Consider the following 25,517-nt stretch of genomic DNA (forward strand, 5'->3'; position numbering starts at 1 on the left):
TATTGCAATAGATTTTTAATTTAAACTCATTTTTTGAAAAAAAAACAATTTCTTAGTATTTTGTGGTATATAACAATTTAATACTGAAACATAGGATAATAAATATAAAAAAATAATAAAAATATATATAAATAAAAGTGGGAATGGTTGGTAAACATACCATATAACCTCGATTAACTAATAACGTTGGTTAAATAATAATTTCTTTCGATCCAAATTCGAAAAAAAAGGTAATAAATTAGTAGTTCAATAATTTAATGGATCGCTAAATTAATAGAATTTTAGGTGTAGTAATTATAACTAATAATATTTAGTATGTTGGGCCGAGCAGATCAACTAAAGCCCAAATAAGCCCATCAATTATTAATAATTAAATATTACATAAGTAATTCGGACCAAAATACCCTTGAATTAAAAGCCCAAATTTAATTAACGATCAAAGCGATTGATTTTTTGGCTAATAAAATAACAAATTGTTTCCGCTCTTTTTCTGCTCACCGTTTTGTGGGTTTACTTGCTCGGCCGCCATCTTTTATCCGTCCTTGAACCACCGTTACGCCGCCGCCGACTCGCACAATAGTAGCGGATAAATACAAGTAGCAATAGTACGAGGTTAGTCCTGCACCAATTTTCCGGCGAAATACAAGCTCGGTCCGGCAATAACAATCAATTTCACCGGTACTCAGATTAGAACTTGGAACGTTGTTATGGAGGCTAGTATTCCACCGAAACGGCGGCGAAAGGGCGGTTATGCCGAACCATGCTCCGAACCAGTGCCAATTAAGAAGAAAAGGAAGGAGAGAAGCACCGATAGTGTTGAACAAGTGCGGGAAGACAAAAAGGTTACTCGTATACATCAGTCGGGTATAGAGAGCGAAATCGAAGAGAGTTCGTCGTGGAAGAGTTTGCAGTTGATTTTGTCACTACAAGATAAAAACATCGACCTTATAAAGTACGTTTAGTTTATCAATAATTTATTTTTTGTGTGTGTAAATTGAGTTTGTAGGTTCGGTTATTTCATTTATACGTGTTTATCTATTGAATTGGTTTTGTGTTAGCATAGAAACAGGGAAAACTTACCAGCTTGCGTTTATGAAATGAAAATTAAGTTAAAGTAACAAGCAACTTGAGTTTTAGTGGTGTCAACTTAATTAAGTTAATTAAGAAGTGAAACCTTTCTATTTGAGCAAGAAAGTCTGAGCAACGAAGTCGCTGCGAGTTAATTGTTCTTTATACCGTGCATCAATATCCGGCTTTGAAACACTAATAAGAACACACTGTTGCCACTTGCCATCCTCCAATATTTGATATTTTGCTCATAGAGGTGTGAATATGCTGCTGAAATTTTGTGAAAATTGGTTCATCTAACTTGGATGAATGCATGGTTATGTTTGTGTTTACAACTTAAAATCGTGTTTGCAAACCTAATATTGGATATGTTAAATGCAGGAAGGTCGATGTGGCGTTTGATTATGTGAAATCAAACAGTATTGAGGAGATGGATGATACTCGTCAGACCTTGCAGGTAATAAGTACGTCAAGGACAATAGTTTTCCTCAATGATTGGGTTCAGTCAGTTCTCATATCTTCCGAAAAGAAGACGAAACTTGAAGAAAAGAAACCTGAGTTTGGAGCTTCTGGTTCAGTTTTGGATCTTAAGTGCTGGAAGATTTTTCATTTCTGCTTGGAGAAGTCGAAAACCTTTCATCTTCAATTGATATGTTATAAGGACTTGTTACGGGTGATTCATTCCATTACAATGGACGCATCATCTAATCTAAATAACATGTCCTTATGTTGTGAGGGAACATCAGTCGAGCGACTGCAACTTTATGAAGTTGCCCTTGATTGTATCTCATTGGTCTTCTCATCCCATGGTGGAGTTGCAAATCAGAATATGGACTTGTGGATTTTGCTCATGGATAAAGTGCTTGAACTCGTATTGGAAGTTGTTAAAATGCAGCTCGAGAGCAGCAAGCTAGGCTATTTCGTCTTGCAGTTATCGTGCTGTTTGTTTGAGCCATTTGCCAAGTTTTTGAGGCTTCATCCAACACGTAAAAACAATTTCCATAATTTCATTGATAAGCTTCTTGTGCCACTTCTGCACTCGTCACATGTGCTACATTCTAGTTCTTGGGGCAGTAGCATCGAATGGACGAATTTACCTAAACTGATTGAAGAAGTTTTAGCTCAGGGGCTGTTCCACCCAACTCACATTGACGGATTTCTCAACCTACAGAGTAGTAATAGATATAGAAATTCTTCTGAAGTGACAGCAACAGTGAAGGAGGAAAAAATTGCGATTAAAAGTTATCATAGACACCTATTCGATAAGGTGGAGAAGATGATAGCTGAAAAGAATGGATCGGCATTAATTGGTCTAGCGGAGCTGCTTCACTTGTTTGTTAGTTCCGTTACGAAGCACAAGGGAGTTTTAGTCGACGGAGGAGATTCTAAGCAATCAGAAGTGTCGTCAAAAAAGATTTCTGTAAGTCATAGCATGGAAGCAGAACTGCGGAAATCTATCCTTGATTATTTTGTACAGATTCTAGAATATCTATTAGAATATCTCAATAAATATCTTCAATCAGATGGTGAAGCAGTGTCGTTGTTTAATGTTTCCAGCACAATAAGATCCATTAATAACTTACTCGCCAGCTTCATTAACGATAAGCTATATCTAAGAACAGAGGATACGTCTGAAGGGGCTGCCATGAATTTTCTGAAGTTAATCTATGACACGCTCATGTCAATCTCTTCTAAAATTTCCCATAAAAAAGCATCTTCTTGTGGATCAGATGAAAAATCACAGAACTCACTCTATATTTCAGTTAGAAAGGATCTTATTGTTACAGTACATCACTTGTTGGACATTGAGTATGAGGTTGTGGGGGATGATTTAGAGAGCTTATGGGCCATGGTTTTCTCCTCTACGGCATGCTGCTATAGCTCAATGGATGTGGAGGGTCAACCATTACTGTTCTCAGAGATACTTCGCCTAGGGTGCAAGCTGATTGATCTTTATAGTGAACTTCGGCAGGTCAGAGAGATGCATATATGTACATATTTATATATATATATATGTGTGTGTGTGTGTGTGTGTGTGTGTGTGTGTGTGTGTAACTTTGTTTGCTTTGTCATTTGCATGAACCAAAAGTTCAGTGTAATTTATTATATGGCCTCGAGAACGAGAAATAAGCAGCTTTATCTTAATTTTTTCTCTCATTTTATCTCTTTGAAGATTGAAGCTTACATTTATAAATTATGTTACTGCATATGTACAAGATTGTTTATTGCATGAAAGAGTAATATAAGCTGTTCTCTTCTACATCTGTAGAACAATCAACATCTTGCCATTTAGTATTTGAAAGTTATGCATTCAACCATATTTCCCTTTGCCATGGATAGTGAATCTGTCATGAAGTATTTGATTTGCCTGAACAGACGTAATAGCAGAAGTATGGAACTGGATTATTCTTTTTTCAACTTTACGCATTACATTCTTTCCGCTTTCTTTTTATGGTATCCCGTCTGACCGAAGATTGCAGTTTTCTGAATTTATGAATTGAACTATTGTAGGTGGATTCTTCTATATCTTCACTTTGTAGAGCACTGAGGCATTCGTCGTCACTCGTCGGAGACAGTGAAGCATATACTCAATTTGCCTCCTATTCAAATGCATTGAGCATGTTATTATGCTCTTCAAAATTTAGGCTCTCTCTCGGCAATGCTATTAAGGCAATACCAGAAGGGCAAGCATCTGGATGCATTAAGCAATTAAGTTCAGATATTATGGAATCTCTAGACTGGATAAAATGTGGGCATCAGCTGAAAACTGAAAAATCAAATAAATGCGACTCACTGCAGTTTCGTTTGCGAGCAGAACTCTTGGGGAAGGTGTTGTCTGAAGTATATATTATCATTCTGGATTCAATAACAGTCACTTCTGGTAATAGTTATCTTCTTGGTGTTTCCTTGACGAATTTGCTAGAAATTATACGCCCTGGTTTAAGTAACCTGGTTTCATCACAAGAAATCTGTGTTTTGGTTGATGGAGTAAGTTTGAGTAAGAGTACTGGATGTGACAATGTGTCTATATGCTGGATCTTGGTGGTCTTTTTTCGTTTAATATTGTCCTACAGGAGCTTATTTAGGCAAACAATCAGACTTGTGGCTCCTCGTGAATCAGAAAAGATGTCTCTAGTAATGAGTGATTCATTAACCATTCGTCCTGCAAGTGATTGGTTGGAGATGGCTGGTTCTTTTGGAAAAGACCTCTTGTCCTCGATTATTCAACCTCCGGCAACTGTTCTTGATGTTATACATTCTGTTTTAGATATTTGTACTCAAGATTCTGTTGTACTTTGCCCACCATTGGTGTGGGTATTAAATGCTGTGGCTCTTCAGAGACTTGTTGAGTTAAACTTATTGATACGGTCTTCTGAGTACAAGCTTCAGTGGAAAGATGCTGATGATTCTTCATGTAGAAAATGGGAAAAGCGTGTTACGAGAATGAGAAACGAAGCTGTTGGTCTTACAAAATTCATGATGGAGTCCCTTTCGTCAATTTACAAGGACCAGATATTTGCTCCGTCATTTGGTGGTGGAATAGACAAGAGTTTTTCTGTAGGGTCCTTGGAGGAGAAGTCGTTGGCATATGCATTATGGTGGACCAATTGCCAACATGTTGATATTTGGTGCTCACATGCTGCCAAAAAGGACTTGAAGAAATTTTTGACTCTTGTTATTCAGGCTTCCATTTCGTATATAAATGAGGATAATTGCCACTCTACAACGAACAAGCCCATTTATCTGGAGAAAGTAACTGCCTATCAGATTGCGTTGGAGTTTTTGAGCAACACCATATCATATGAACAAAGAGTAAGATAACAATATTTTTATTCTCCTCCATCTGATTTCTTTCCTTCCCAATCACATTTTCTCATTTTAATAATCAATATATCGAATTTCAAATTTGTTGGTTATTTCAATTTGGAGAAGTTCTCACACTAATTAATTTGCGTTAGGCCAAGAATCTCTGTTAATAGTCTGCAATCTTTTTTCTTTTCTTTTCTTTCTGCTTTCTACTTCCTGTACTTTCATGTTGTCAGTGACCTTCTATCTCAGTTTGTTTGCAGATATATGGCATCAAGCTTCTGCAAGATTTTGCAGATGTCAGTGTCATCTATATTTGCTACTTCTGGAGTTGATTTGAGTGAGTCGCCTGATTGGATCAAGGTTTTATCTGAAGTTGAAAAACCATCTGATGTGCAAATTGGTGGTTTTCCGTGGAGGAAACCAGATATGGTGCCTGCTGAGAATGGCAACGAGCAAATTAATGTCGAGTTTGCAAAATGTCAACGTTTGCTCACTCTTCTAGTGCAAATGCCAGAAGAATATTTGAGTTTGGAATCATCATCACTGTATATCACCTATATTCTCAACCTTGAAAGGTATGTATAGTTGACTTGTGTTTGCATTTATCCCTTTATACTACTTTGTAGTAATCTTCGAATATAACTGTGCAGTGGACTAAATATATCTGTGCATTTCAGGCTTTTAGTTAGCAGCTTATTAGAATGGCGCCGTGAATCATGCTCTCACAATCCGTATCAGATCTTTCGATTATTGGTGACCTGTCGGAAGGTTCTTCCTACTTTAGCTTTAGCGTCTGGAAAAGTAAATGTGAGTGGGAGTTTAAAATGCTCACTGCCTCTGCCATGGCTTCTAAAATCACTGTCAGCTGTAATCGGAGTTCAAAATACATTTCCAGAAGATAATGCTTTTGAAGCTAAAGTTGCTATATTTTCAATGTTGCATTACACATCTTACGCGTGGCTGTTAGCAAGTAAAGATCAATTTCATCATGAAATTGGCTCTATTCTCTCTGATAGGAAGCTTCGTCGAAAAAGAAAAAACCTAAAACCTGAAACCGTAGAGCCTGACATATCCGAATGCAATCTTCAAAGTGTCTTACAATTAACTGACACATTAGACGAAAACATGCACAAGTCTCTCACCACTTTCAAGGACGAGTTTCTTCACAAGGGATGTCAAGATTTGAATAAATTATCGTCCACAATTGCTTGTTTCCAGGGACTATTGTGGGGCCTGGCCTCTACATTGGACAATAAGAGTTTCAGAATGAAGTTGAGCAACAATACCAAAATGATGACCAGAATTAATTCCTCTGTACATTCATGCATGAATTTTATAAGTTTTCTTATAAAAGCATCGTTTCTTGAGGATCAGCCGTCAGGGAAAATGGTATCGTCTGGTACGAAGGATGTTCTTATGAAACGCAATCTTGAGGAGCAATCCTGCCCTGCAATTTCAGACCTTGAAGCTTTCCTATCTCAGGTTCAACATCAGAAACTTTGTTTGAAAAAATCCCTGTTAATGCAAATTTTCAGAGGCGAGAATGCCGAGGCAAGTTTCTTTCTCGGTCAGCTGTTTATTGCTTGTTCAGTTGTTGTCAGGTTGAACATGCAGATTGACCTGACTTCTATACCGTGGAGCTTATTTGCAATCGTGGTAGATATTGCTCAATTTCTGCTTTTGGAATTTTCAAGAAGTGAGGAAATGCCGCATCAATTTGCTTTCTTTTGGTTAGATGGTGCTGTAAAATTTCTGGAAGAGCTAGGTAGTTACTTTCCACGTTTTGATCCTTCATTGTCCCGAGACTTTTATTCCAAGATGACTGGCTTACACTTGAAGGTCATCGGAAAATGCATCTCTTTGCAAAAAAAGGAAGCAAAGTTAGATAATCAGGGAAAGTCTTGTATTTCTTTGGAAACAAATCGATTAGACGAGTTCAAGGAAAGATTGAGGATTTCGTTTAGAAAGTACATGGAGAAGAAGTCATCTGAGTTGCACTTACTATCTGTTATTGTGGCTGTTGAGAGAGCTTTAGTTGGTGAACAGAAAGGCGTGATGGCAAATTACGAAATAGTTTGTGGAAGTTCAAATGGAGGAGAGGTCTCCTCTTTTGTTGCTGGTGGTATTGATTGCTTGGACTCAATTCTTGAACTTTTATTAACCGGTAATTCATCCTCATCGTATTTACTTAATCTTGCAGCCATAAATTGTTTGCATTTCTTGTTGTTTTTTTTGAAAATCGCAAAGACAGAAAACGAAAACTTCCTAGAGATGCAATAGGGGTTGGCTGGTATTTTGAAACTAATACTGCTATTTAGATATTAGTTTAGCTAGAAATTGGTGGGTTCAAAAGTTTCAGGTGTAAGATTCTCGATTACTAATACTCATGAACGTCAAATAATGCTGAGTTTTCTGTGATTACTAAGGCATACTGCATCAATTTTTGCAACTAGTCATAATGTTGTTTTGGGAATAGCTGTAATAAAATTTAATATGGATTTTAGTATTCTCAGTTTCTTTTGTGTTTTGCAGGGTCTAAACATTTAGAAGGTACAATCAAAGAACACATACAGAGCCTAGTCGCTTGTCTCTTCAATGTCATCCTGCATTTGCAGGGTCCCACTATCTTCTACGATTACGTTGAATCAATCAAGGCTTACGAGAGACCTAATTCTGGTTCAGTTGTTCTCATGTGTGTTGAAATTCTTACAAAAATTTCTCGGAACCCCTTTTTCTTCAAGAAAGGTGCTTGCCACATGGTGCAGTGCCTACGTGTACCTGGTGCACTCTTTCAGTACTTACTCCAGCTACAAATAGTTAACATTTCATCTGATATCGGAACAAGCAAATGTGCCTTTGATCGAAAGTTTTCAGTAGAGCTATATGCTATATCTTGCCGTATGTTATGTACTGCTATTAAAAATCACGGAAGGTATGCTATTTTTTTTTTTTGGTGGGTTCATCATCACTTTTATCGAGTGAATTTTTGTAATATTTTTTCTCTCTCCGTTTCTTTTAGTGAGACTCGGGATTGCATAGCTCTTCTAGAAGATTCAGTGAGTGTTCTTCTTCATTGCTTAGAGACTGTAAATGTCCACCACGTTGATGGAAGAGAGTCTTTTTCATGGGAAGTACAAGAGGCAGTAAAATGTGCCAGTTGTCTACGAAGAGTGTATGAAGAGGTGTGTTTTCTTTTCTTATCTTAATTGCTAAAAATACGTATACTGCATGAAATCGTGTACGTCTTTCTAAAGAACTAATCTTGCTCTTTCTTTGCGTACCATCATTTTTAAATTCTTTGTCAAATTTTGTGGCGTAGTGTTGGTCTATCAAATCGAGGATTTGTATCCAAGTCCTTTCACTTTAATAGCTATTTTGCAAGTCTTGGTCTTATAAGCTTACATACCATTAACTTTTATCGCAGTTTACTTTGCTAGTTAGCGGCATCAGCTTTTGTCTGCCCCACATTTCTCTCTAGTTTCTGTTAACGCAGTTCGTTAAGTTAGACTTTCCCTCCCGTGATGTTCTATTAATAATAAATAACCAATTCTCCAGGTACGGCAGCAGAAAGATTTATTTAAGGAACATTCTTTCAAGTTCTTGTCTCGCTACATATGGGTTTACTGTGGATTTGGTCCAGCTGGAAATGGCCTTATAAGGTTTTTTTTTTTTCGCCTCTCGTATCTTCACTTGATCTATAGAAAATGAGATTATTTCTTCTTTTCTTTCTCATCCACATAAGACGATTTTCCTATTTTCTAGGGAAGTAGATGAAGCTTTGAAGCCTGGTGTGTACGCTCTGTTGGACATGTGCTCAGCTGATAATGAGCTTCAAAATCTGCATACTGTATTCGGAGGTGAGCCATCTCAGTTCGATTTAATATATATATATATATATATATATATATATATATATATATATATATATATATATATATATATATATATATATATATATATATATATATCGAAGTTTATAATGCGTGGCTGATTTATTTATTTTTCTTTTCCTGCTGCTTTTTGGTTTTCTGTAGAGGGTCCGTGCAGAAGTACTCTGGCAGCTCTGCGGAATGATTACGAGAATAATTTCCAATATACCGGGAAAGTCTGATTTCACTCTCTTTGGTACCTGTGCCAAGTTTTGTTCTTCCAACGTGTAACAAGTCGACAATTTATTATAAGGTAATATATATGTTGTGATAAAAGCGGCAATACGGAAGTCCCATGAATGGGTTTGAGGTCTAATTTTTGAAAATTTTGTTTCAGTTATCTTTTAATTTAATATAATTTTTTGGCCTTATTTTTTCAGATGATTTTGTGGTTTTCATTACTATTTATAACTGTAGTTAGTTATTAGATGCCAAATTGAGATGCGAAATCTCTCAAGGTAGAAAACTGCTCTGGGTGATATGTTGATTGGTTACACTAAATGAATGTGTGATAAAAATTGTGCCAAAAAACTGCACACTTTTTTCAATTCTTCCACTTTTTAATTTTTTAGCCCTATCTTGATCAAGTATTTTAATTTTAATTTTTGTTTTATTATTTTTTTATAGCAACCAAAGTAGGGTAGTGTAAATTCAATACAAAGGGCAATAGTGTGTGGGGCCCTTTAAATCTAATCAAAATGTTGCTTAACAAATGGCATTCATCATCACCTTGTAAGTGGAATTACATAGGGATATAATTAGTAATTAATCTCAATAAAATCATGACTGATCTTGACCGCAGGGAATTGTTATAAAAAGCCTCGAAGGATGTTAAAAAAATTGTATTTTTGATTTCCTGCAATGAAATCAACGGCTATGAACAGCTGGTGCAACTTAAGCCAGTAGACAGCAGCACACCTGATCTAATCATATTATGTCATCTCTGCTATATATTAGTCAGGCCATCCTTCTCAACTGCCACTTGAATCAGTCCACAAAAGAATATAAATCCAAAAAGCAAAATTAGAAATTAAGAGAGAGAGAGAGAGAGAGAGAGAGAGAGAGAGAGAGAGAGAGAGAGAGAGAGAGAGAGATCATAATCACACACACACACACACACACACACACACACACTCGTTGAGTAAAAATATGGCATACAGAAGAAGCACAAGTTCCTCAATAATGGAGGCTTTCTCATTAAACCCTATGCCATATCCGGTTCTGCTATTCTCTTGTCTGATCTTCCTCTTCCTCGGCCTTCAATGGTACGTTTCGTACGAATCAGTCGTCGAAGCTGCTGAGGAGAGTATGGGGTGGCTGTTAATGGCTGCCCCACTCGTCTTGTTGTTCGCCGTTAGGTGGCTGTCGACTCTTGAGAACCGGCCGGAGTGGTGGTTCCCCGGCACTTCTCCGCCATGGGACAGTCGCCGGAGGAACTACTTCCGGTCGGAGGAGGGGGGCTCGCCGTGGGGGGTGGCGGCTTTGATAGTATTGTTGCTTGTGTTGGTGCAGTACCAGTCTGTGTTTCTTGAAAGTTGGTTTGTATGAGGTCATTTTGCTATATGAATTATGACTTTATAGTTTTTATTTTCTTTTAATGCATTTTTAATAAGTGTAATGGATGTTGTTTTAGTATTAATATTTCATTAACTAGCAAAGCTTGGTTTTTTATAAGTTTGCAGGGCAATTAATCAATCAAGGATAATAATTAATTGCATAGCCTCATTTTCAAGAACTTGTGTAGGGAGTAATAAAGAAAGAATATGAGAAGCTAAAAACACGCAACCATGATTTAGTCATGATTTTGAGGTTAAAGTTGTTGTAGTGGGAGACACACATCCACACATAGTGGAGGTGTAATGATTTCTCCTTGTCTATTATTTCCTGTGGATTAAATTAAACTAATCAGCCCTTCAGCCTTTTCTTGTGCACAAGAAAACTTAAGCGGCCACTAATTTAAAATAAATGAAATATTTTATTCATATATATAATGTCTAAAGATACAGTGAATGTGATACAACTCCTTTGAGTGAATATAGAATATAAAGAAGATAGATATAGCCCATGCTGCGATCAATGAAGTACCATAAGTATTAGATACAACTAGTTGTATCTATTCTCATCTCAATAGTTCACATACAGTTAGGGGTGCAAGTTGGAACGGAATTTCCAATTTCCGCCGGTTCCGATCCGAAAAGTTCCGATTTTGGAACAACTTTTTTCATTCCGACTTCCAAAATTCCGATTTCCGAATTTTTCCGAATTTTTTGGATTGAAATTGGAATTATATAAAATATATTTGGAATTTCCGATTTCCGATCGGATATAATTCCGATATTATTTTCGAAAAATACACCTATAAATAATATATTTTATATTATACTTATTTTCCAAAACAATACGCCTGTAAGTTTTGTTTTAGGATTTTGACATAATGAATTGTTGTTAAAAGTTTTATTGGATATTATGTTGTGTTTATATTTATTTATTTTTTTGAACTGAAATTTAGTAATTATTAGTTTTACTTTTATCGATGTGGATGTTCTTATTTTTTAAAAAATATGAACATCCTAGAAAATTTGGGCTAAGTTTTGAAATTTTAAAGCTTATGTGATTTCCGATTTTTTTCCGAAATTCCGAAATTTCCGGGTCTTTTGGAATTGGAATGAATTTTTAGATTCCGAAATTTTTGGAATTGGAATTGGAATCGATTTTGTACTTCCAATTTTTTTTGGAAATTTTCCGAAAAGGCTAATTCCGATCCGATCCATCCGACTTTCACCCCTACATACAGTGAATGAAATCCATGAGTACAAATCTTCATGCAATAAATAAATTTGTAATAAAATATGAGATAAAAGCAGACAAACAATTCCAAAACTGATGCATGATTCCTAGTATTGAGAGTGCAAGTTTTACCAAAACCTTATTGAACCCACTGCTACAATACATTATTATTATCCTGGTGAAGAAGAAAAAGAATTGTGATTCAAAAATTACATGATAGGGTGCTTGTAATAAATCACTACATGTTTATGGAGAGGATAATGGCTCCTGATTTCAGCCGCTGTGTACTAATTTGATTCTCTGAGCCATTATTCTTTGTGTTGATCCAATAAATCATGCAGCCACTTTCTTGGAAGTCACGGAGTTAATGATAGTGGCGAATTCGGGACCCTACAGAACAAAATAATCGAGAATCGACCAATCATTAGAGACCAAAATCCGATATACGAAAACGCCCCTCCAACAATAATAGAAATCTTGAAGAAAAAAACATACCTTTAGGGATGCTCCTCCCACTAGAAATCCATCAATGTCTTCTTTCTTTGCAAGCTCAGCACAATTGCCTCCGTTGACCGAACCTGTGGAAATTTTTTGGAAAAAAAATAATAATCAGAAAGTTTTAGCTAGTTGCAATAAGTTTGAGTAATTGAGACTTTATGAGTTGGAGTGGTATATTTATTGGTTATGTAGTACGATTATTATGTGACGAAGTAGTGGATTCTCGAAGAGAATTTTCTGAACAGGAAAACTACAAATTGAATATTATGTACCTCCGTAAATGATACGTGTTTTAGAAGAAACTTCGACTGATACATTCTTGCTCAACCACTCGCGAACAGCTAGATGCACTTCTTGAGCCTGCTCTGGTGAGGCCACTTTACCGGTTCCAATTGCCCATACTGGCTCATATGCAACCACAATGTTATCCCAACTTGAGACGGCATCTGCACATCATTCGAGCCATACAAATGGTTATCGTTTAATCAATATGCTTCGTTTTAACTAGTTCAAATATGTGTGTGTGTGTGTGTGTGTGAAAGAGAGGGAGTATAAACTTGCCAGCATAAGCCTTCAGTTGCTTGAAACAAACATCAAAAGTTTTTCCAGCTTCTCTTTCTTCCAGTAACTCCCCAATGCATGCTATTACTCCTACACCTTGACTCAAGGCATATGCAGCCTTCTTCCCGATGAACTACAGAAGTACTTTTGATCAGGCTTTGAAACATAGAGCAGATTTAGCAGGAACTAGAAAAGGTGGAAACTTATCAAACATGATAAACTACGGTATATTCTGTCAATTTATTTTCCTAAATTGTATGTAAAGAGCTGAAAACATCTTTCAATTGCTCTTACTTGATCGTCTTCTCCAATTACATGTCTTCGCTCAGAGTGCCCAAGAACAACCCACTTGCATCCAAGGTCTTGAATTTGTTCCACACTGCAGTGAATAAAAAGGGTTACTCGTGTTATTATTACTTCACATGAATCAAGCACAACGAAGTCTCAAATGTTTCAACAAAAATACCAGATCAGGTGTTAAGGAAGAAGGCAACATAAGCCAACAATTAAGGTATGGCGAAAGCAATTAAACAGTATGCAATCGAACGAGCTTAAGTGTCCATTTAATAGCACACAACCAACTAAGATGGTTGTTGCAAAAAAAAAAGTTAACCATTTCCAAATTGGAATACTAAGTGCCCTTACGAAGGCCAATAGAAGAAAACAGAACAAAGACTATAGCAGATAACCCATCCAAGGGCAATGAAATCACAAAACACAGTTTTTTCAGTAAAAAAGTTAAAAGATACAGTAAATTCTATTTCATGTCACAAACAGAGTGCACAAAATCTTGGAGTAGAGATTGCATCAACATGTACAGAAATCACACACCTGATTTCTCCAGTAAAAGCTCCACCTTTTCCAACCCAACAATTCTGGGCAGCTATTTCGATCCTATCAGATAACGAGCTCTTTACTTGATCAATGTAAACAAAAGGAGGAGCTACAACAACATCTGCAATGATTGAGGTAACGTAGATATATTAGCCAACAAAATCATAACCTCAAATTAGAGATACCCACCAAAAATCAAGTACAACTTACAAGCTTTAGTTTATCCAAATGAAATGAACACCAAGTATTGATAGTACATAAGAACTCACCAACATCAGATTCCAATGCAGCACTGTTCAATTCGGTAACAAGCTTGCTTATGGAGTCTTTCGTCCCATTCTAAGTCAATTCGAACCAGGAAGGAAAAGTGTAATCAGAAGATAGAAACAATAATGCTTTAAACATGTATCTTCAGACCAACAAGAGAACAAATGAACAACAAATCACGTTGATAGGTCTTAAAATACTAGGATTTGGATGGCCCCTTGTAACTTTGGCAGATTTCAGTTCTTCAACCCAAGACAAATCAACATAAAAATATGGCTTATTTCTGATAGGAGGAGAAACAAATCTAAAAGATTAATTTCAAGAATTCATAACAAGAACAGTCAAATAAGCACAAATTATAGCCCGTGTGACGCTGAACATGAAGAATCTTGGATAAACATTATAATATATGCTACTCAGAAGCATGTAAGGGGTGGTTTGTGATACACCCAGAAACAAGTTATAAATGGCATATGATGGACTGCCTTCCTGTAATGGGTCAGACACAATTATACAATTCATTACACTATAATCCCTTTGTTTCTCCTGTCAAGTGTTAAACTTTCAGCATTCATTAAATTTTGGATTTTTTGTATGTCGTGCTCTTAGGTCCTTTCAGTATCCTCTATGCATCCTCTTCCCTAAAGAAATTCAGTACAACTATTGATTCGATAACTTGCCAGACTCGCTTTAAATAGAAGATCGATTCATTGTCTATCACTTGTCGTCACCTTATCATAGAACTTCTAATACGCAAATCATCATCTCACTTAAAGTAAAACGAAGCTACAAATAATAGACCATAACAAAGCAAAAGCAACAAAAATGAAAGTTGGCGAATGGTGAAAAGTAATACTTACGCATTTCCAGTTCCCACCAACGAAGAACTGCAAGCAAAAGGGAAACAAAAATCATTACTTTGAACAAGGAATTTACATGAAACTTTTAAATTCGAAGCATAAGAGAGAATTTGGACTGGGAATATTTTCAGAGAAGGCATATTAAATGAATTGGAAGCATTGCAATCTACACATAACTCAAATAACAAAAGGCAAAAAAACAATGCACCAGTATTCACTGCTACTGATCGATCATTTATACATGAACATAAACATCTTTCTTATGATATCGATTAATTCCACAAAATTTCAAAAGCTAGCCCTAAGTGCAATTACATATATATTTTTTATTTTCAGATCTGAAATGCACGTAATAAACTAATAACTAAACCAGAATTAAAAAAAAAAAAAGGCAAAAATAAAATAAAATAAGATTGGGAGTCACCTTGCCGGATCCCGCCATGGCAACGACGCCGCGGCAGCCTTTATTAGAGGAAGCGAGGCGGAGATGCGAGTCGACATTTTGGAAAAGCGACTGAGTCGAGTTGTGATTGGAGTTGTCGAGCTTGAGGAAAGATTTGCGGAGGCCGGAGAACTGAGTCAACTGGCCGGTGACGGCGGTGGCGCCGCTGAGTGAGGTGGATACTACGGCCATTGGTGGGGGGATTGTTGGTACTGTAACTCTGAGTTCACTCAGTGTTATCTCTCTATCTGAATACCAGGGGTCAGAGAAACATCTCTCTAATATGTGGCGTCGTTTTTTATTGCTAAATCGCCTCCACCTACCACGTTGCACCACGCGATTTGGTGGTGCGTGACTACCACCGCCCCCGGTTTATATTTTTTTTCTCTATAATAAAAGGAAAAAAAAAATTTAGAATTTAATAATAATAATAATAAAGGAAAATAGTTTTTGACCCAAAAGGCCCATAGTTCAGCCCACTTCATTAAAATAACAATGAAGGCCCAAAAAGAAGCTTATATATTTATTTATATTTGTCTGCAACCCTAGTCTATTTGTATGTAGATGAGTTGTTGGAATTTTTGGTTGGCCCAATTTCCCTTCTTCACAAGCCCAAATAATTAAAATTAAAACACGACCTCGATCGAGGCACTAACCCCCAATTTCAATTTCAATTTCAATTTCAATTTCAATCATCCTAAAATAACCGGCGAATCCAAACCCTAGTTCGTCGAGGATCAATCCAATCATGGCGGGTATGGGCGACGGTTACGTGGGCACGGCGCAGGACGCCGTTCGAATCCGACGGCTGGAGAAGCAGAGAGAAGCCGAGCGCCGCAAAATCCAAGAGCTCAAGAACAAAACCGCCTCTTCACAAGGCCAACCTGGTCTCCTTCAATTCGGTTCCAGCACCTCCGAGGTATCCATCTCATTTTCCCTTTCGAAAACGTCGCCGTTTTTGAGCTATATAAGTGCATAATTTCTTAGCTAGATATCACATTGTTCGATTAGGTCGTATGTGTATGTACTTCATTATTTAACTTGATATCACCAATTAATACACAATTTGAAGTTGCCCCCACATATTTCAATTGAAACGAGGGAGGAGTAGTCCTTGCATTTCTGTTTTTGTTTTTTTAATTACTAGAAACAATACCGATGATGTTACTACCTTATAGTTGTTACTGGTTTATTGATTTTGAACTATTTGTGTTTATTGCTCAGATTCTCGAGACTGCATTCAAGAAAGAAACCGTTGGTCTAGTGACTAGAGAACAATATGTTGAGAAGGTATTTTGAGTAGTTCTTCTTTTGGTTTTTTTTTTTTTTTTTTTGCCCCTCCCTTTTACCTGGATTTTTCGGTGGTTCAATACGTACTTTTTGTGTTGCAGAGAGTAAATATTAAGAACAAATTTGAAGAGGAAGAGAAGGAGAAGCTCCTAAAGTTGCAGCAAGAGTGAGTTGCCAGTATTATTTGCAAGAATCTTGTTATTTATTTCATGTTTTTTTAATATCTTTTTATCTTTCTTGAAGGGAGGAGGAGCTTCAGTTGCAGAAATTGAAGAAGCGGAAAATCAAGGCGGACCCCCGACTATCTTTTGCTGATGATTTTGAGAGCTTCGATGAGGAGGAAGACGAGGAAAATAGTAAGCATCTTTGTTCGTACTTTCAGCACTAGTTATTGATGTGGTTAGTTAGTATTTGTTGTACAAATCTTTAAATATATGGATTTGCATCTCCGCCTGATTCGATTACCCTTCTTATTATTCTAGGAGATACCTCTTTGATATTTCAGTACTCCATTATCTCTTTTGGCATTCCAGAGCTGATCCTTTTAATTTTTTAAGAAACAAATTTCGCATTTTCCACGACTTAGTTTCTTTTTGCATGTCTCTATTATTATTTCTTATATTATTTTTGCTTAGGGTCATTCACTAAAGGATAGTTTGCTTTTGAAAGGAAATCATTTACTTAGGTGGATATCATTTATTTGGCCAGACTTGATTTCTATATATGTTCTTTATCACCTCAGTCTGAACTGTCTAATGTGATACAAATTTTGTTTATTGTAACTAGTATCGAGTTTCAGTTACCGTTTCGTTGAAAAGTTGATCGAATAAGCACATGATTTTTAACAATCCTCACTGATGCATTTTCTTGTCTTATGTGTCTTAAGATGAAGACTCTGAAGGCCATGGCCGCCGAAAATTCGGAAAACTTGGAAAAGACCCTACAGTCGAAACCAGCTTTTTGCCCGATAGGTGGGTAATCTATCCATTTCTTTTTTACCCTTGTATTCCTTTCACTTCTTACCCTTTTAGATCTGTACCAGTTTAAATATTCACACATGGTTGTTGCGTATTCGTTCTTTTCTATTAAATCACTTGCCCATGAATTTCAACTTTTTACTCATCCTTGATCTTTGGAGTTTGAAGCACACTCTTACAGTGAGAGGGAGGCAGAGGAACAGGCTGAGCGTGAACGTTTGCGCAAACAGTGGCTTCTTGAGCAGGCACAGATCAAAAGTTAGTCTTGAAATCTAACGTGCACTAATGAGTATAAAATTTCATATTAAGCAACTTTTTTCTGATTTCAATGCCCTTTTTTGTATCTTTTAGACGAGCCTCTTCAAATCACTTACAGTTATTGGGATGGTACTGGCCATCGACGAGTGACTCAGGTTTATGATTACCTCATATTCGTCTTATTCAACGACCTATCATGTTTCTGATTTCATATTTTTTTATTTTAAAGGGATTTGTTGAAACTCATTAAGTTTATCGTTTAACCTATCAGGTTCGGAAAGGTGATACAATAGGGGAGTTTCTTCGTGCTGTTCAGCAGCAGCTTTCTCCTGAGTTCCGAGAAGTTCGGACTACTTCAGTTGAGAACTTGCTTTATGTGAAAGAAGATCTCATCATTCCACATGTAAGACCTTCGTTCATACACTTTTCTCATCTTGTCCCAATTTATAAATTGCAAAAACGTGTTAAAATTCCTCTTCATGTTACAGCAACACAGTTTCTATGAGCTGATTGTGAACAAGGCTAGAGGCAAAAGTGGACCGGTAATGTCTTGATTTTCAGTCTCTAAACATTTGCGCATTTGAAGTATTATGAGCTAACTATATTTTCGTGAATAGATTGCTTAATTCAAATTTGTGTGATTTTTATTATCATCATTAAAAACTAGTTCTAATGATACACCATAAGTCGTCGGCCACATAAAATTTCCTTCAGACCATTACTCTACTGAACAACTTCAAGAAAAATAGATTTATGAGAGGATTTGATCATCAATTATGATTGTAAACTTTAGCTTGGAACTCATTCCTTTCTTGATGTCAAAATGGATGTGGAAAAAGGGGTTGATTTGCAATCCTCAGCACTTGGTGCTGAAGTTATACTGAAATTCTTTCAATAGAAATTCTCGGGATGCCTCATTTATGTACTTGTTGTTGCTAATGGAAAAGGTTAAATTGAGACGTACAACACTCTTGCATTTTGAGCGAAGAAATTCAGTATAATGTCATAAATTTACGTTTCAGCTGAGAGTCAGTTGATATAACATGATATTGGCTAGATTCCTCTATTTCAGAGTTCTTGAGGCGAATCCTGGCCCATTCTTCATTATTTTCTTGGCCCTACTGTCTAATAATATAATAAATTCTTCTAGTAGCCTATTAACATGTAATGTTGAACGAAATTTTTGGTGCATGTGTTTTAAACTGTTGGGTTTGTTACAGCTTTTCCATTTTGACGTACATGAGGATGTTCGGACTATTGCTGACGCGACAAAAGAGAAAGATGAGGTAAGGTTTCTTGACATAACATTAGTTCCACTTGTAATGGGAAATCAGTCTCATGTTTTGTCACTTTTATGGTCTCAAGAAGTAATATGGAGGAGCTACATTTTGAGTCCCGTATTTGCATATTTGGTTTATATAGCAGAATTTATTTCCAGTATTCAATTTAATATATAGTGATGCAAGTGTTTGTTTTTGGACTCCCTCCATAAATTTAAAATTGTGAATTATTTTAATAACTGCGTAAGTTCCATTCCTTTTCATCTTTTATGAATATTCTTGAGGGGCTTATGTATGTATGTGTATGTATTGTTCGTGCTCTGTATTGGGGTTGACATATATATGCCATACTAGCTAATTGAATATATCAATTATAATGCATTTATCTATCTGCACGACTATTGTGATTTCTGTGGAAGTTGGATAGACATTATCATCAACACACTGAAGTAATCTAGCATACTTTGTCAACAGTCGCATGCTGGTAAAGTTGTTGAGAGACATTGGTATGAGAAGAACAAACATATATTTCCAGCTTCAAGATGGGAGGTAAACCTACGCCCCCCTCTCTCTCTCTCTCTAGTTTTTTTCACTATACTCGGTAACCTTATACGATTTTTTTTTTTTACCTTCTTCCGTTTGATTGTAAATCCTGGTATCTTCATTGTGCAGATATACGATCCGACAAAGAAATGGGAGCGATACACTATCCATGGGGATTGATTTAATTCAGTGCTAGTTTCCTTTGGTCTTTAGCTGTTGATCTTTCAGCAGTTAGAACAAATCTAGTTTTATGTCTAAATTCAAGGAACTTTTATTCTACTATTGGTGTCACAACACTTGGTATCAGAACTAACTGTTGAACCCAACTCTTTTTTTTTTCTTCTTTTTTTCTGTTCGAAGTAAGGTTTTTTTTTTTTTTTGGTAAATTTTTAAACTTGAGGATCTAAATATAATTACACCTAAACTAGTGGGGGCTTTGTGTAATTTATCTAAAAGATTTGTTTTAGTAGCTGATAAAAATGGCAAAATGTCATTAATTGGTATTGACTTTCATTTCTACCCTCAATTAAACTGGAGTGATTTCTGTCATTTTTCAAACGAAAAAAAAAAAACTAATCGCAGTTACTTATTAAAAATATTTTTAATTGATTTTGACTTGGATTTTAACCTTAATTAAAACTCTAATTTCAAACTAAATAAAGTTTAATTGTTGTTAAACGTAATCTCAAGAATAATATAGAAATATAATTTTATTAAGTTTTAATTTTATTGACAACATAACCAAAGGTCCAAATGAAGTGGCTAAACTCCGTCGACTAGGTCAACGATCGCGCGTACTGAGATATGAAATATTTGCATTTTGGCCACATGAAACTGGATATTTCAACTTGTGGCCCATGAAATAATATTTACCCGTTTTGACCCTCTCCGGTCCACGCGTTAAAAAGGTTTTCCTTGTTTCTCGTTCCTCACGCACACAATTCCCCATTCTCACAACACTCTGTTTTGTTCTAAGCAATAATAAAGAAGCGAAATGTCAATTAGGGGTTTTCTCATCCTCGCCCTCTCCCTGCTCCTTCTCTCTTCATCAATTCTTCAAGGTATGCATCTCAGATCCAGATCCTTATTCTATTCAGATTTCTCCACTTTTGATTTCTGCTCTTTTTTTTCTTTTTTGGGGAAAACTGTGTGTTTTTTTTTTAAGTTACAGTTGTAATTAAGCATCCATGTCTCTGTGCATGTACATGCACGGATAATTTCGAATTGCAGCGTGAATTTTTCTAGGGTTTAGTGTTTCATCTGCATTTGGTTTTGCCTGTAGCGCCGTTAAAATCAGATCGAGACTCATTTTCATGTTTTTTGCTGATTTATATCGTTTAATTGGCGTTTATTTATTTATATATTGATTTTTAGTATTTATGTGTTGAGATTTGAGATTGTGTTAGTTATGGAGTTGATAAAGCTTTTAATGATCGAGTATTCTGAATGCATTCCCTTTTCAATTGTTTGCCTTAGTGCCTGGGAGTCGGTATAAATAATGAGTGAGAGCTGTCCTATTTGAGGGATACTCTGTTAAAATTGAGTCTGCATTCCGATGTGAAATGGACTTCACTATTTCGAAAATCTCACTGAATCCAGATTTGAAGGGGTTGATTTAAGCTTTTTATTTCATTTGTTTGAAGAAACAGTTTGCCGATTTTGTGTTCCTCACCAGTCCTTATAATTCAGTTTCCCCTTTATCCACTTATGTAGTCTGTACTAATTTCATGTTTTAGATTAAATCCTGTTTTCTAATTTACTTGGATCCTCGAACTAATTTTTAAGGTTTCTATGATCCATACAAATTATACTTGAGCACAACTACATACACTCAACAGTATCTTAACTACACTATTTTGCTTGGTAGTTGCAAGATGTGAGCCGGACCCTGACGCAGATATTGTTGAGTCAGCTGATGAAGGAGCGGATCTCGGGATTGTTGGTGATGATGTCCAAGATTTTAGCAGTGGGAATTTCAGTCCAGCTCCAGAAGTGGAAACAGTTTGTCTTTTTCCCAAAAACCCCTCGAAAAGTTAGTGATTGTTTTTGTACTTTCTACCGCCCCCACCCCGAAAAACAAATAAGATAATAGGAAGAAAAAAATCATTGACTGATATCTTTATTGCCAACTGGTGTATTCTTGTTTCTCTCTATTGTCCTTTGAATTGTGTCTCTAACTTAGTCCTGTCATTTTGCAGATGTAGTGGCTGGTGAAGAAAGTGAACTTCTCGTTGGAATTAAAAATGACGGTAATGCTTTGTTAAATTGTTGTGCTCAAGTGTTTTCTAATCATTTCATTTAATGAAGTTTTGTGTCTTATTCTGTCACTTGCTTCTGAATTTTGTCTGTCGTGTCATACCCTCTAGCCTTTATTTATTTAGCTGTTATTTTTGGCTTTTACTCCCTTCATCTAATATTGGTTTTCATGTAGGTGCAACTGTTAACTATTTGCAGAGCTAATTGTTACTTATCGTGTTTTTGATATAATCACAGGGCAATCAGTTATTAATGTCATTGCCATCCAGGCTAGCGTTCATCTTCCTTATAATTACCACTACTTGCTTCAGAATCTTTCTACCCAGGTATCACATCTTTACTTTATGTGCAGTTAATCTGTGTCCGTAAAAAAATCTCATCCTAGTTATGCTGGTGAAGTCATTGGACTATGTTTATGTTGTCAGCCTATGCTGCTAGAAATTGTTTTCTGTCCCATCAGGACATATCTTTGTAAGTCTTGTGATGTACGAAAATTATAAATGAAAAACATTTTATCTTTGGTTTCTGGCTTATAAACATACAAACACAAAATGTTTGACCATTACCATATGTTAACATGTCATCCTGGTTTATCATAGTTATCCCGCATATTGGTATTCCATATTCCTCGTTTGAGTTAGCGCCTTGTTTGAGTTGGTTGAGCTATTTAATGTTTTCCAGTTTTACATAATTCCATCAGACATAACATGTATCTTCAAATTATGGATCAGGAACTGCCTTTGTTTTTTTCTTGCTTAATATGATTTCTTGTAGGCTTTTGTTCGTAATGTGAATATTTTGTTTCTTTTAGGCTTTTAAGAATGCATCAGTTCCCCCGTCATCTCAAGCTTCTTTCCCTTATATATTTGGCGTTAGCAAGTTTTTGCAGGTAAGTTGTAGAAAATGTTTTAAGTTTTCCTTCATATTTTCTATTACATCTAGTGGCTCATTCCGCTGCTATTTATTTATTTGATTCATCTTACAGGCTGGTGCATATGATCTTGTGGGAACTATCGTTTATGAGATTGACCAACACCCATACCAGAGTACCTTCTACAACGGGACAATTGAAGTTACTGAGTCAGGCGGCATGTTCAGTGTTGAGTCAGTATTCTTGTTTTGCCTTGGAATAGCTCTTCTTGGTCTTCTTGGATTTTGGATACGTAACCAAATTCAACAATTTTCCAAGGTAATCTTAATTTTCTTTTTTTCTTTTTCGCTTGTACTAATTCTTAATTATGCTACGAAAGGTTTCAGAAAGCATCGAACAATGTACGTGCTATAGAAAGTTCAGGAAATATAAAAAAATAGCAATAACTAAGAGCTAGCAAATGGTATTGTTTGCTGGCCACAAAATTCTGGCATGCCGTAGCCTTTAGAATATGTGCAAAAAATTTCCTGCAATTGTCTCTATTTGTTTTTGCAATTGCTTTAAGCCATTATGACATTCATGATAGAAGTAAATCTGCAATTGGTATCTCTAATGCTAATACACTTATATAAACTCAGATATGTTAGTCAAAAAATGCTTAATTGATGATTGATTGTTGTTAGGTAAAAAGGGGGAGGGTAAGTAACGAGTGTTAGTTGAAAACATTACCAGTTCAACTTTTCACTTTTGTGATTTGCAATTTAGTAATATATATGGCTCGAAAATTGGACAAAGGATCTTACTTTTTGACGTTCACTTGATGTATTTAGCAAATGCATTTATTTATGAAAAATTTATTCACCTTTTTTTTCTCTCGGTTTTGATAATCAGAAAACCAAGAGGGCACCAAAGGTGGAAGTTGGAACCGGGACAACTGATGCCTCAATGGACGAGTGGTTGCAGGTTTGTATGACTGCATTCACATTCTTTATATTTTCGATTTTTATTTTTGACTTCTGGTTTTGTTTTATTTTGTTTTATATTGACGCTAGCAAGATGGAATAATGGCTTATATTTATTAATATGTTCAGGGAACTGCTTATACTCAATCTCAGTCCAACAAATCAAAGAAGAAGAAGTAGATGTGCACACTCAAACAGTTGACCGTAAGCAGAAGCATGTAATGGAGGTGATGTTTTGTGTATTAAAATTTAGGGACTTCGAGGTTTATTTATTTGGAAGAAATTAGTCCGGAAGTACCTACCTCACTCACTGTTGTAGCAGAAAACTTCCCTTTTTCTTAAGAGAGATTCTGAAAAACCGAGAGTTCGACTTAGAAAAAACGACAGTTTTGTAATCATGAGATTTTGGTTAGATTACGGTCATTTTGTCAATTAATCTAACATTTTTCTGCTTGCTGAATCGATGTTCAGTTAGAGCCTCATGCAGGAAACTTGATTCGGATGCAAAGACTTGATATTAGGTAAGAAATACGTCGAACAAAACTTGCATTGATTCTGTGCAAACGAAACTTGCGTTTACTCAAATCTTGATTTTTTAGAAAATTCAATGAATTCCAGCGATTTAAAAAATTATAAAAATAATAGATTTTTCTGATTATTGTTTGGGGACCAGTCCCATTATTGTGGTTCTTGCTTTTCTTTATTTTTCTTCTTGTTTTGAACTATTTTTTAAATGATAAATATTGGTAGTATGGTAATATCAATATATATACATATATAAAAGCAAGATACACTATAGTTTCTGAGGTGATTAATTGACTACAAATCACATCAGATAATAATAATAATAATAATAATAATAATAATAATAATAATAATAATGATAATAATAATATTTTATTAATATATTATACCAATAATGCCAACTGCCTCACCAAATCATGGTGGCATTTACAACTTAAATCATCAATATTTGTAGAGATGGAGAAATGTCATCCATGTTGTATTTTTCTCTGGATGAATAATTTGCAAATAGCTAATGAATTAATAATGTTTCTTTTTATAGTTGAATCTCCACCGTCCACGTGTCAGTTTTGTTAAAAGATTTGAGACAAACGATACAAATATCATTATTGATAGATAATAGTACTACTAACAAAGATTAGATTGTTGTTGAGGTGACAATTACGCACCTCATTTTCAGTTAACAGGAATTAAGGTCAGCGGCAGAACCAATGTACTAGTCTGATTGTGAAAGCCAACGAAAATGATTAAATAAATTTCCTTAAATAGTATTAATTCAGAAATATTAAAAAAATTAATTAATTAATTATATTACTTAAGGAGTGTATCAATTACACACACATTTAGAGAGACAATTAGTTGGGTGTGCATTTGCACAGCCTCGCCCCCACGATTGCGATTGTCTTTATTATTTCTCATTGTTGCGAAAAGACTTCTTACTCCCTGCTGTCTATTTGTTGTCCACACATATTCTTTCCAATAAAAATCTTCGATTTTATTTTTATTGGATATTACCATTTAGGGTAAATTACGAAAAAAACATATCGATTCTACCCTGCAGACGTTGAATATATTAAAGGTAGCCAAGCACAAATGTTTAAAAAATTATCGATGAATGCTTTGATGATTCATATTAGCAATCCAGAAAGTGCACTGACATTGCAATATGATGTTGAAGGAAATCAAGTTACTATAGAAGGTTTACCAATGTCACTTATATTTAAGAGACTGTTTAGGGGTAGAATCAACATCTTTTTGGGAATATTCCGTGAAAAATCACACCGTAAGGTGGTCGGTGTTAGACGGAAACAAAATCGAGGGAATTTTGATAATTATGGATAGGTGAGTGTATTTTTCGTAATTTAGCATAAGTTCAGGAGAGTTTGTAATTTACCCTAACATTTAATTGTGACATTCAACTTTTATTGGGTTGAGAATCTTGCCAACTGAACGTGTTAGAAACTCCTACTTATAGCCGACCGGACTTAATAATGGCAACC

General features: G+C 35.7%; 5 protein-coding genes across 6 annotated transcripts; 4 read left to right on the forward strand and 1 right to left on the reverse strand.

Annotated features, from left to right (window-relative positions):
- The first annotated feature begins 438 nt into the window (after positions 1-438).
- On the forward strand, positions 439-9,186 carry LOC105957714 (Urb2/Npa2 family protein). 2 transcript variants are annotated; one of them, XM_012981673.2, is made up of 10 exons: positions 439-952; positions 1,450-3,040; positions 3,580-4,881; positions 5,128-5,453; positions 5,556-7,042; positions 7,411-7,810; positions 7,898-8,060; positions 8,434-8,537; positions 8,641-8,735; positions 8,913-9,186. In XM_012981673.2, the coding sequence occupies exons 1-10, from the start codon at positions 708-710 to the stop codon at positions 8,987-8,989; spliced, it is 5,790 nt and encodes a 1,929-aa protein (XP_012837127.2). In that variant the 5' UTR covers positions 439-707; the 3' UTR covers positions 8,990-9,186. The 2 variants fall into 2 exon arrangements, with proteins under 2 accessions (XP_012837127.2, XP_088678355.1); XM_088822229.1 differs by having other exon boundaries at positions 493-952; positions 1,454-3,040.
- Positions 9,187-9,869: 683 nt separating this feature from the next.
- LOC105957712 (uncharacterized) lies at positions 9,870-10,481 on the forward strand. Its single transcript, XM_012981672.2, has one exon. The coding sequence runs from the start codon at positions 9,957-9,959 to the stop codon at positions 10,353-10,355; it is 399 nt and encodes a 132-aa protein (XP_012837126.2). The 5' UTR covers positions 9,870-9,956; the 3' UTR covers positions 10,356-10,481.
- Positions 10,482-11,679: 1,198 nt separating this feature from the next.
- Positions 11,680-15,427, reverse strand: TIM (triosephosphate isomerase). The gene is made up of 9 exons (XM_012981671.2): positions 15,039-15,427; positions 14,615-14,641; positions 13,757-13,826; positions 13,485-13,608; positions 12,948-13,032; positions 12,654-12,786; positions 12,365-12,538; positions 12,090-12,172; positions 11,680-11,984 (listed from the first exon to the last, which is right to left on the reverse strand). The coding sequence occupies exons 1-9, from the start codon at positions 15,246-15,248 to the stop codon at positions 11,928-11,930; spliced, it is 963 nt and encodes a 320-aa protein (XP_012837125.2). The 5' UTR covers positions 15,249-15,427; the 3' UTR covers positions 11,680-11,927.
- Positions 15,428-15,680: 253 nt separating this feature from the next.
- XCT (XAP5 family protein) lies at positions 15,681-19,730 on the forward strand. Its single transcript, XM_012981670.2, has 12 exons — positions 15,681-15,975; positions 16,281-16,346; positions 16,448-16,512; positions 16,590-16,702; positions 17,233-17,317; positions 17,505-17,581; positions 17,675-17,736; positions 17,853-17,984; positions 18,070-18,123; positions 18,802-18,867; positions 19,336-19,410; positions 19,534-19,730. The coding sequence occupies exons 1-12, from the start codon at positions 15,805-15,807 to the stop codon at positions 19,582-19,584; spliced, it is 1,017 nt and encodes a 338-aa protein (XP_012837124.1). The 5' UTR covers positions 15,681-15,804; the 3' UTR covers positions 19,585-19,730.
- A 413-nt stretch (positions 19,731-20,143) lies between these two features.
- On the forward strand, positions 20,144-23,953 carry LOC105957709 (Translocon-associated protein (TRAP), alpha subunit). Its single transcript, XM_012981668.2, has 8 exons — positions 20,144-20,465; positions 21,272-21,436; positions 21,603-21,653; positions 21,898-21,986; positions 22,472-22,549; positions 22,646-22,849; positions 23,423-23,494; positions 23,623-23,953. The coding sequence occupies exons 1-8, from the start codon at positions 20,399-20,401 to the stop codon at positions 23,671-23,673; spliced, it is 777 nt and encodes a 258-aa protein (XP_012837122.1). The 5' UTR covers positions 20,144-20,398; the 3' UTR covers positions 23,674-23,953.
- Positions 23,954-25,517: the final 1,564 nt, after the last annotated feature.

Source organism: Erythranthe guttata, chromosome 2 (assembly GCF_056151865.1).
Source record: "Erythranthe guttata isolate IM_541 chromosome 2, IM_541, whole genome shotgun sequence".
In the NCBI taxonomy this organism is placed as follows: Eukaryota; Viridiplantae; Streptophyta; class Magnoliopsida; order Lamiales; family Phrymaceae; genus Erythranthe; species Erythranthe guttata.

Coding starts and splice junctions, on each gene's coding strand:
- LOC105957714 (XM_012981673.2), top strand. CDS start 708: ATGGAGGCTAGTATTCCACCGAAACGGCGGCGAAAGGGCGGTTATGCC. Junction 4,882..5,127: donor CCATATCATATGAACAAAGA/GTAAGATAACAA, acceptor CTTCTATCTCAG/TTTGTTTGCAGATATATGGC. Junction 8,538..8,640: donor GCTGGAAATGGCCTTATAAG/GTTTTTTTTTTT, acceptor CCTATTTTCTAG/GGAAGTAGATGAAGCTTTGA.
- LOC105957712 (XM_012981672.2), top strand. CDS start 9,957: ATGGCATACAGAAGAAGCACAAGTTCCTCAATAATGGAGGCTTTCTCA.
- TIM (XM_012981671.2), bottom strand. CDS start 15,248: ATGGCCGTAGTATCCACCTCACTCAGCGGCGCCACCGCCGTCACCGGC. Junction 12,787..12,947: donor TAATTGGAGAAGACGATCAA/GTAAGAGCAATT, acceptor GTACTTCTGTAG/TTCATCGGGAAGAAGGCTGC. Junction 11,985..12,089: donor TGGGAGGAGCATCCCTAAAG/GTATGTTTTTTT, acceptor TTTGTTCTGTAG/GGTCCCGAATTCGCCACTAT.
- XCT (XM_012981670.2), top strand. CDS start 15,805: ATGGCGGGTATGGGCGACGGTTACGTGGGCACGGCGCAGGACGCCGTT. Junction 16,347..16,447: donor GAGAACAATATGTTGAGAAG/GTATTTTGAGTA, acceptor TTTGTGTTGCAG/AGAGTAAATATTAAGAACAA. Junction 19,411..19,533: donor TTCCAGCTTCAAGATGGGAG/GTAAACCTACGC, acceptor TTCATTGTGCAG/ATATACGATCCGACAAAGAA.
- LOC105957709 (XM_012981668.2), top strand. CDS start 20,399: ATGTCAATTAGGGGTTTTCTCATCCTCGCCCTCTCCCTGCTCCTTCTC. Junction 21,987..22,471: donor TTCAGAATCTTTCTACCCAG/GTATCACATCTT, acceptor TGTTTCTTTTAG/GCTTTTAAGAATGCATCAGT. Junction 22,550..22,645: donor GCGTTAGCAAGTTTTTGCAG/GTAAGTTGTAGA, acceptor TTCATCTTACAG/GCTGGTGCATATGATCTTGT.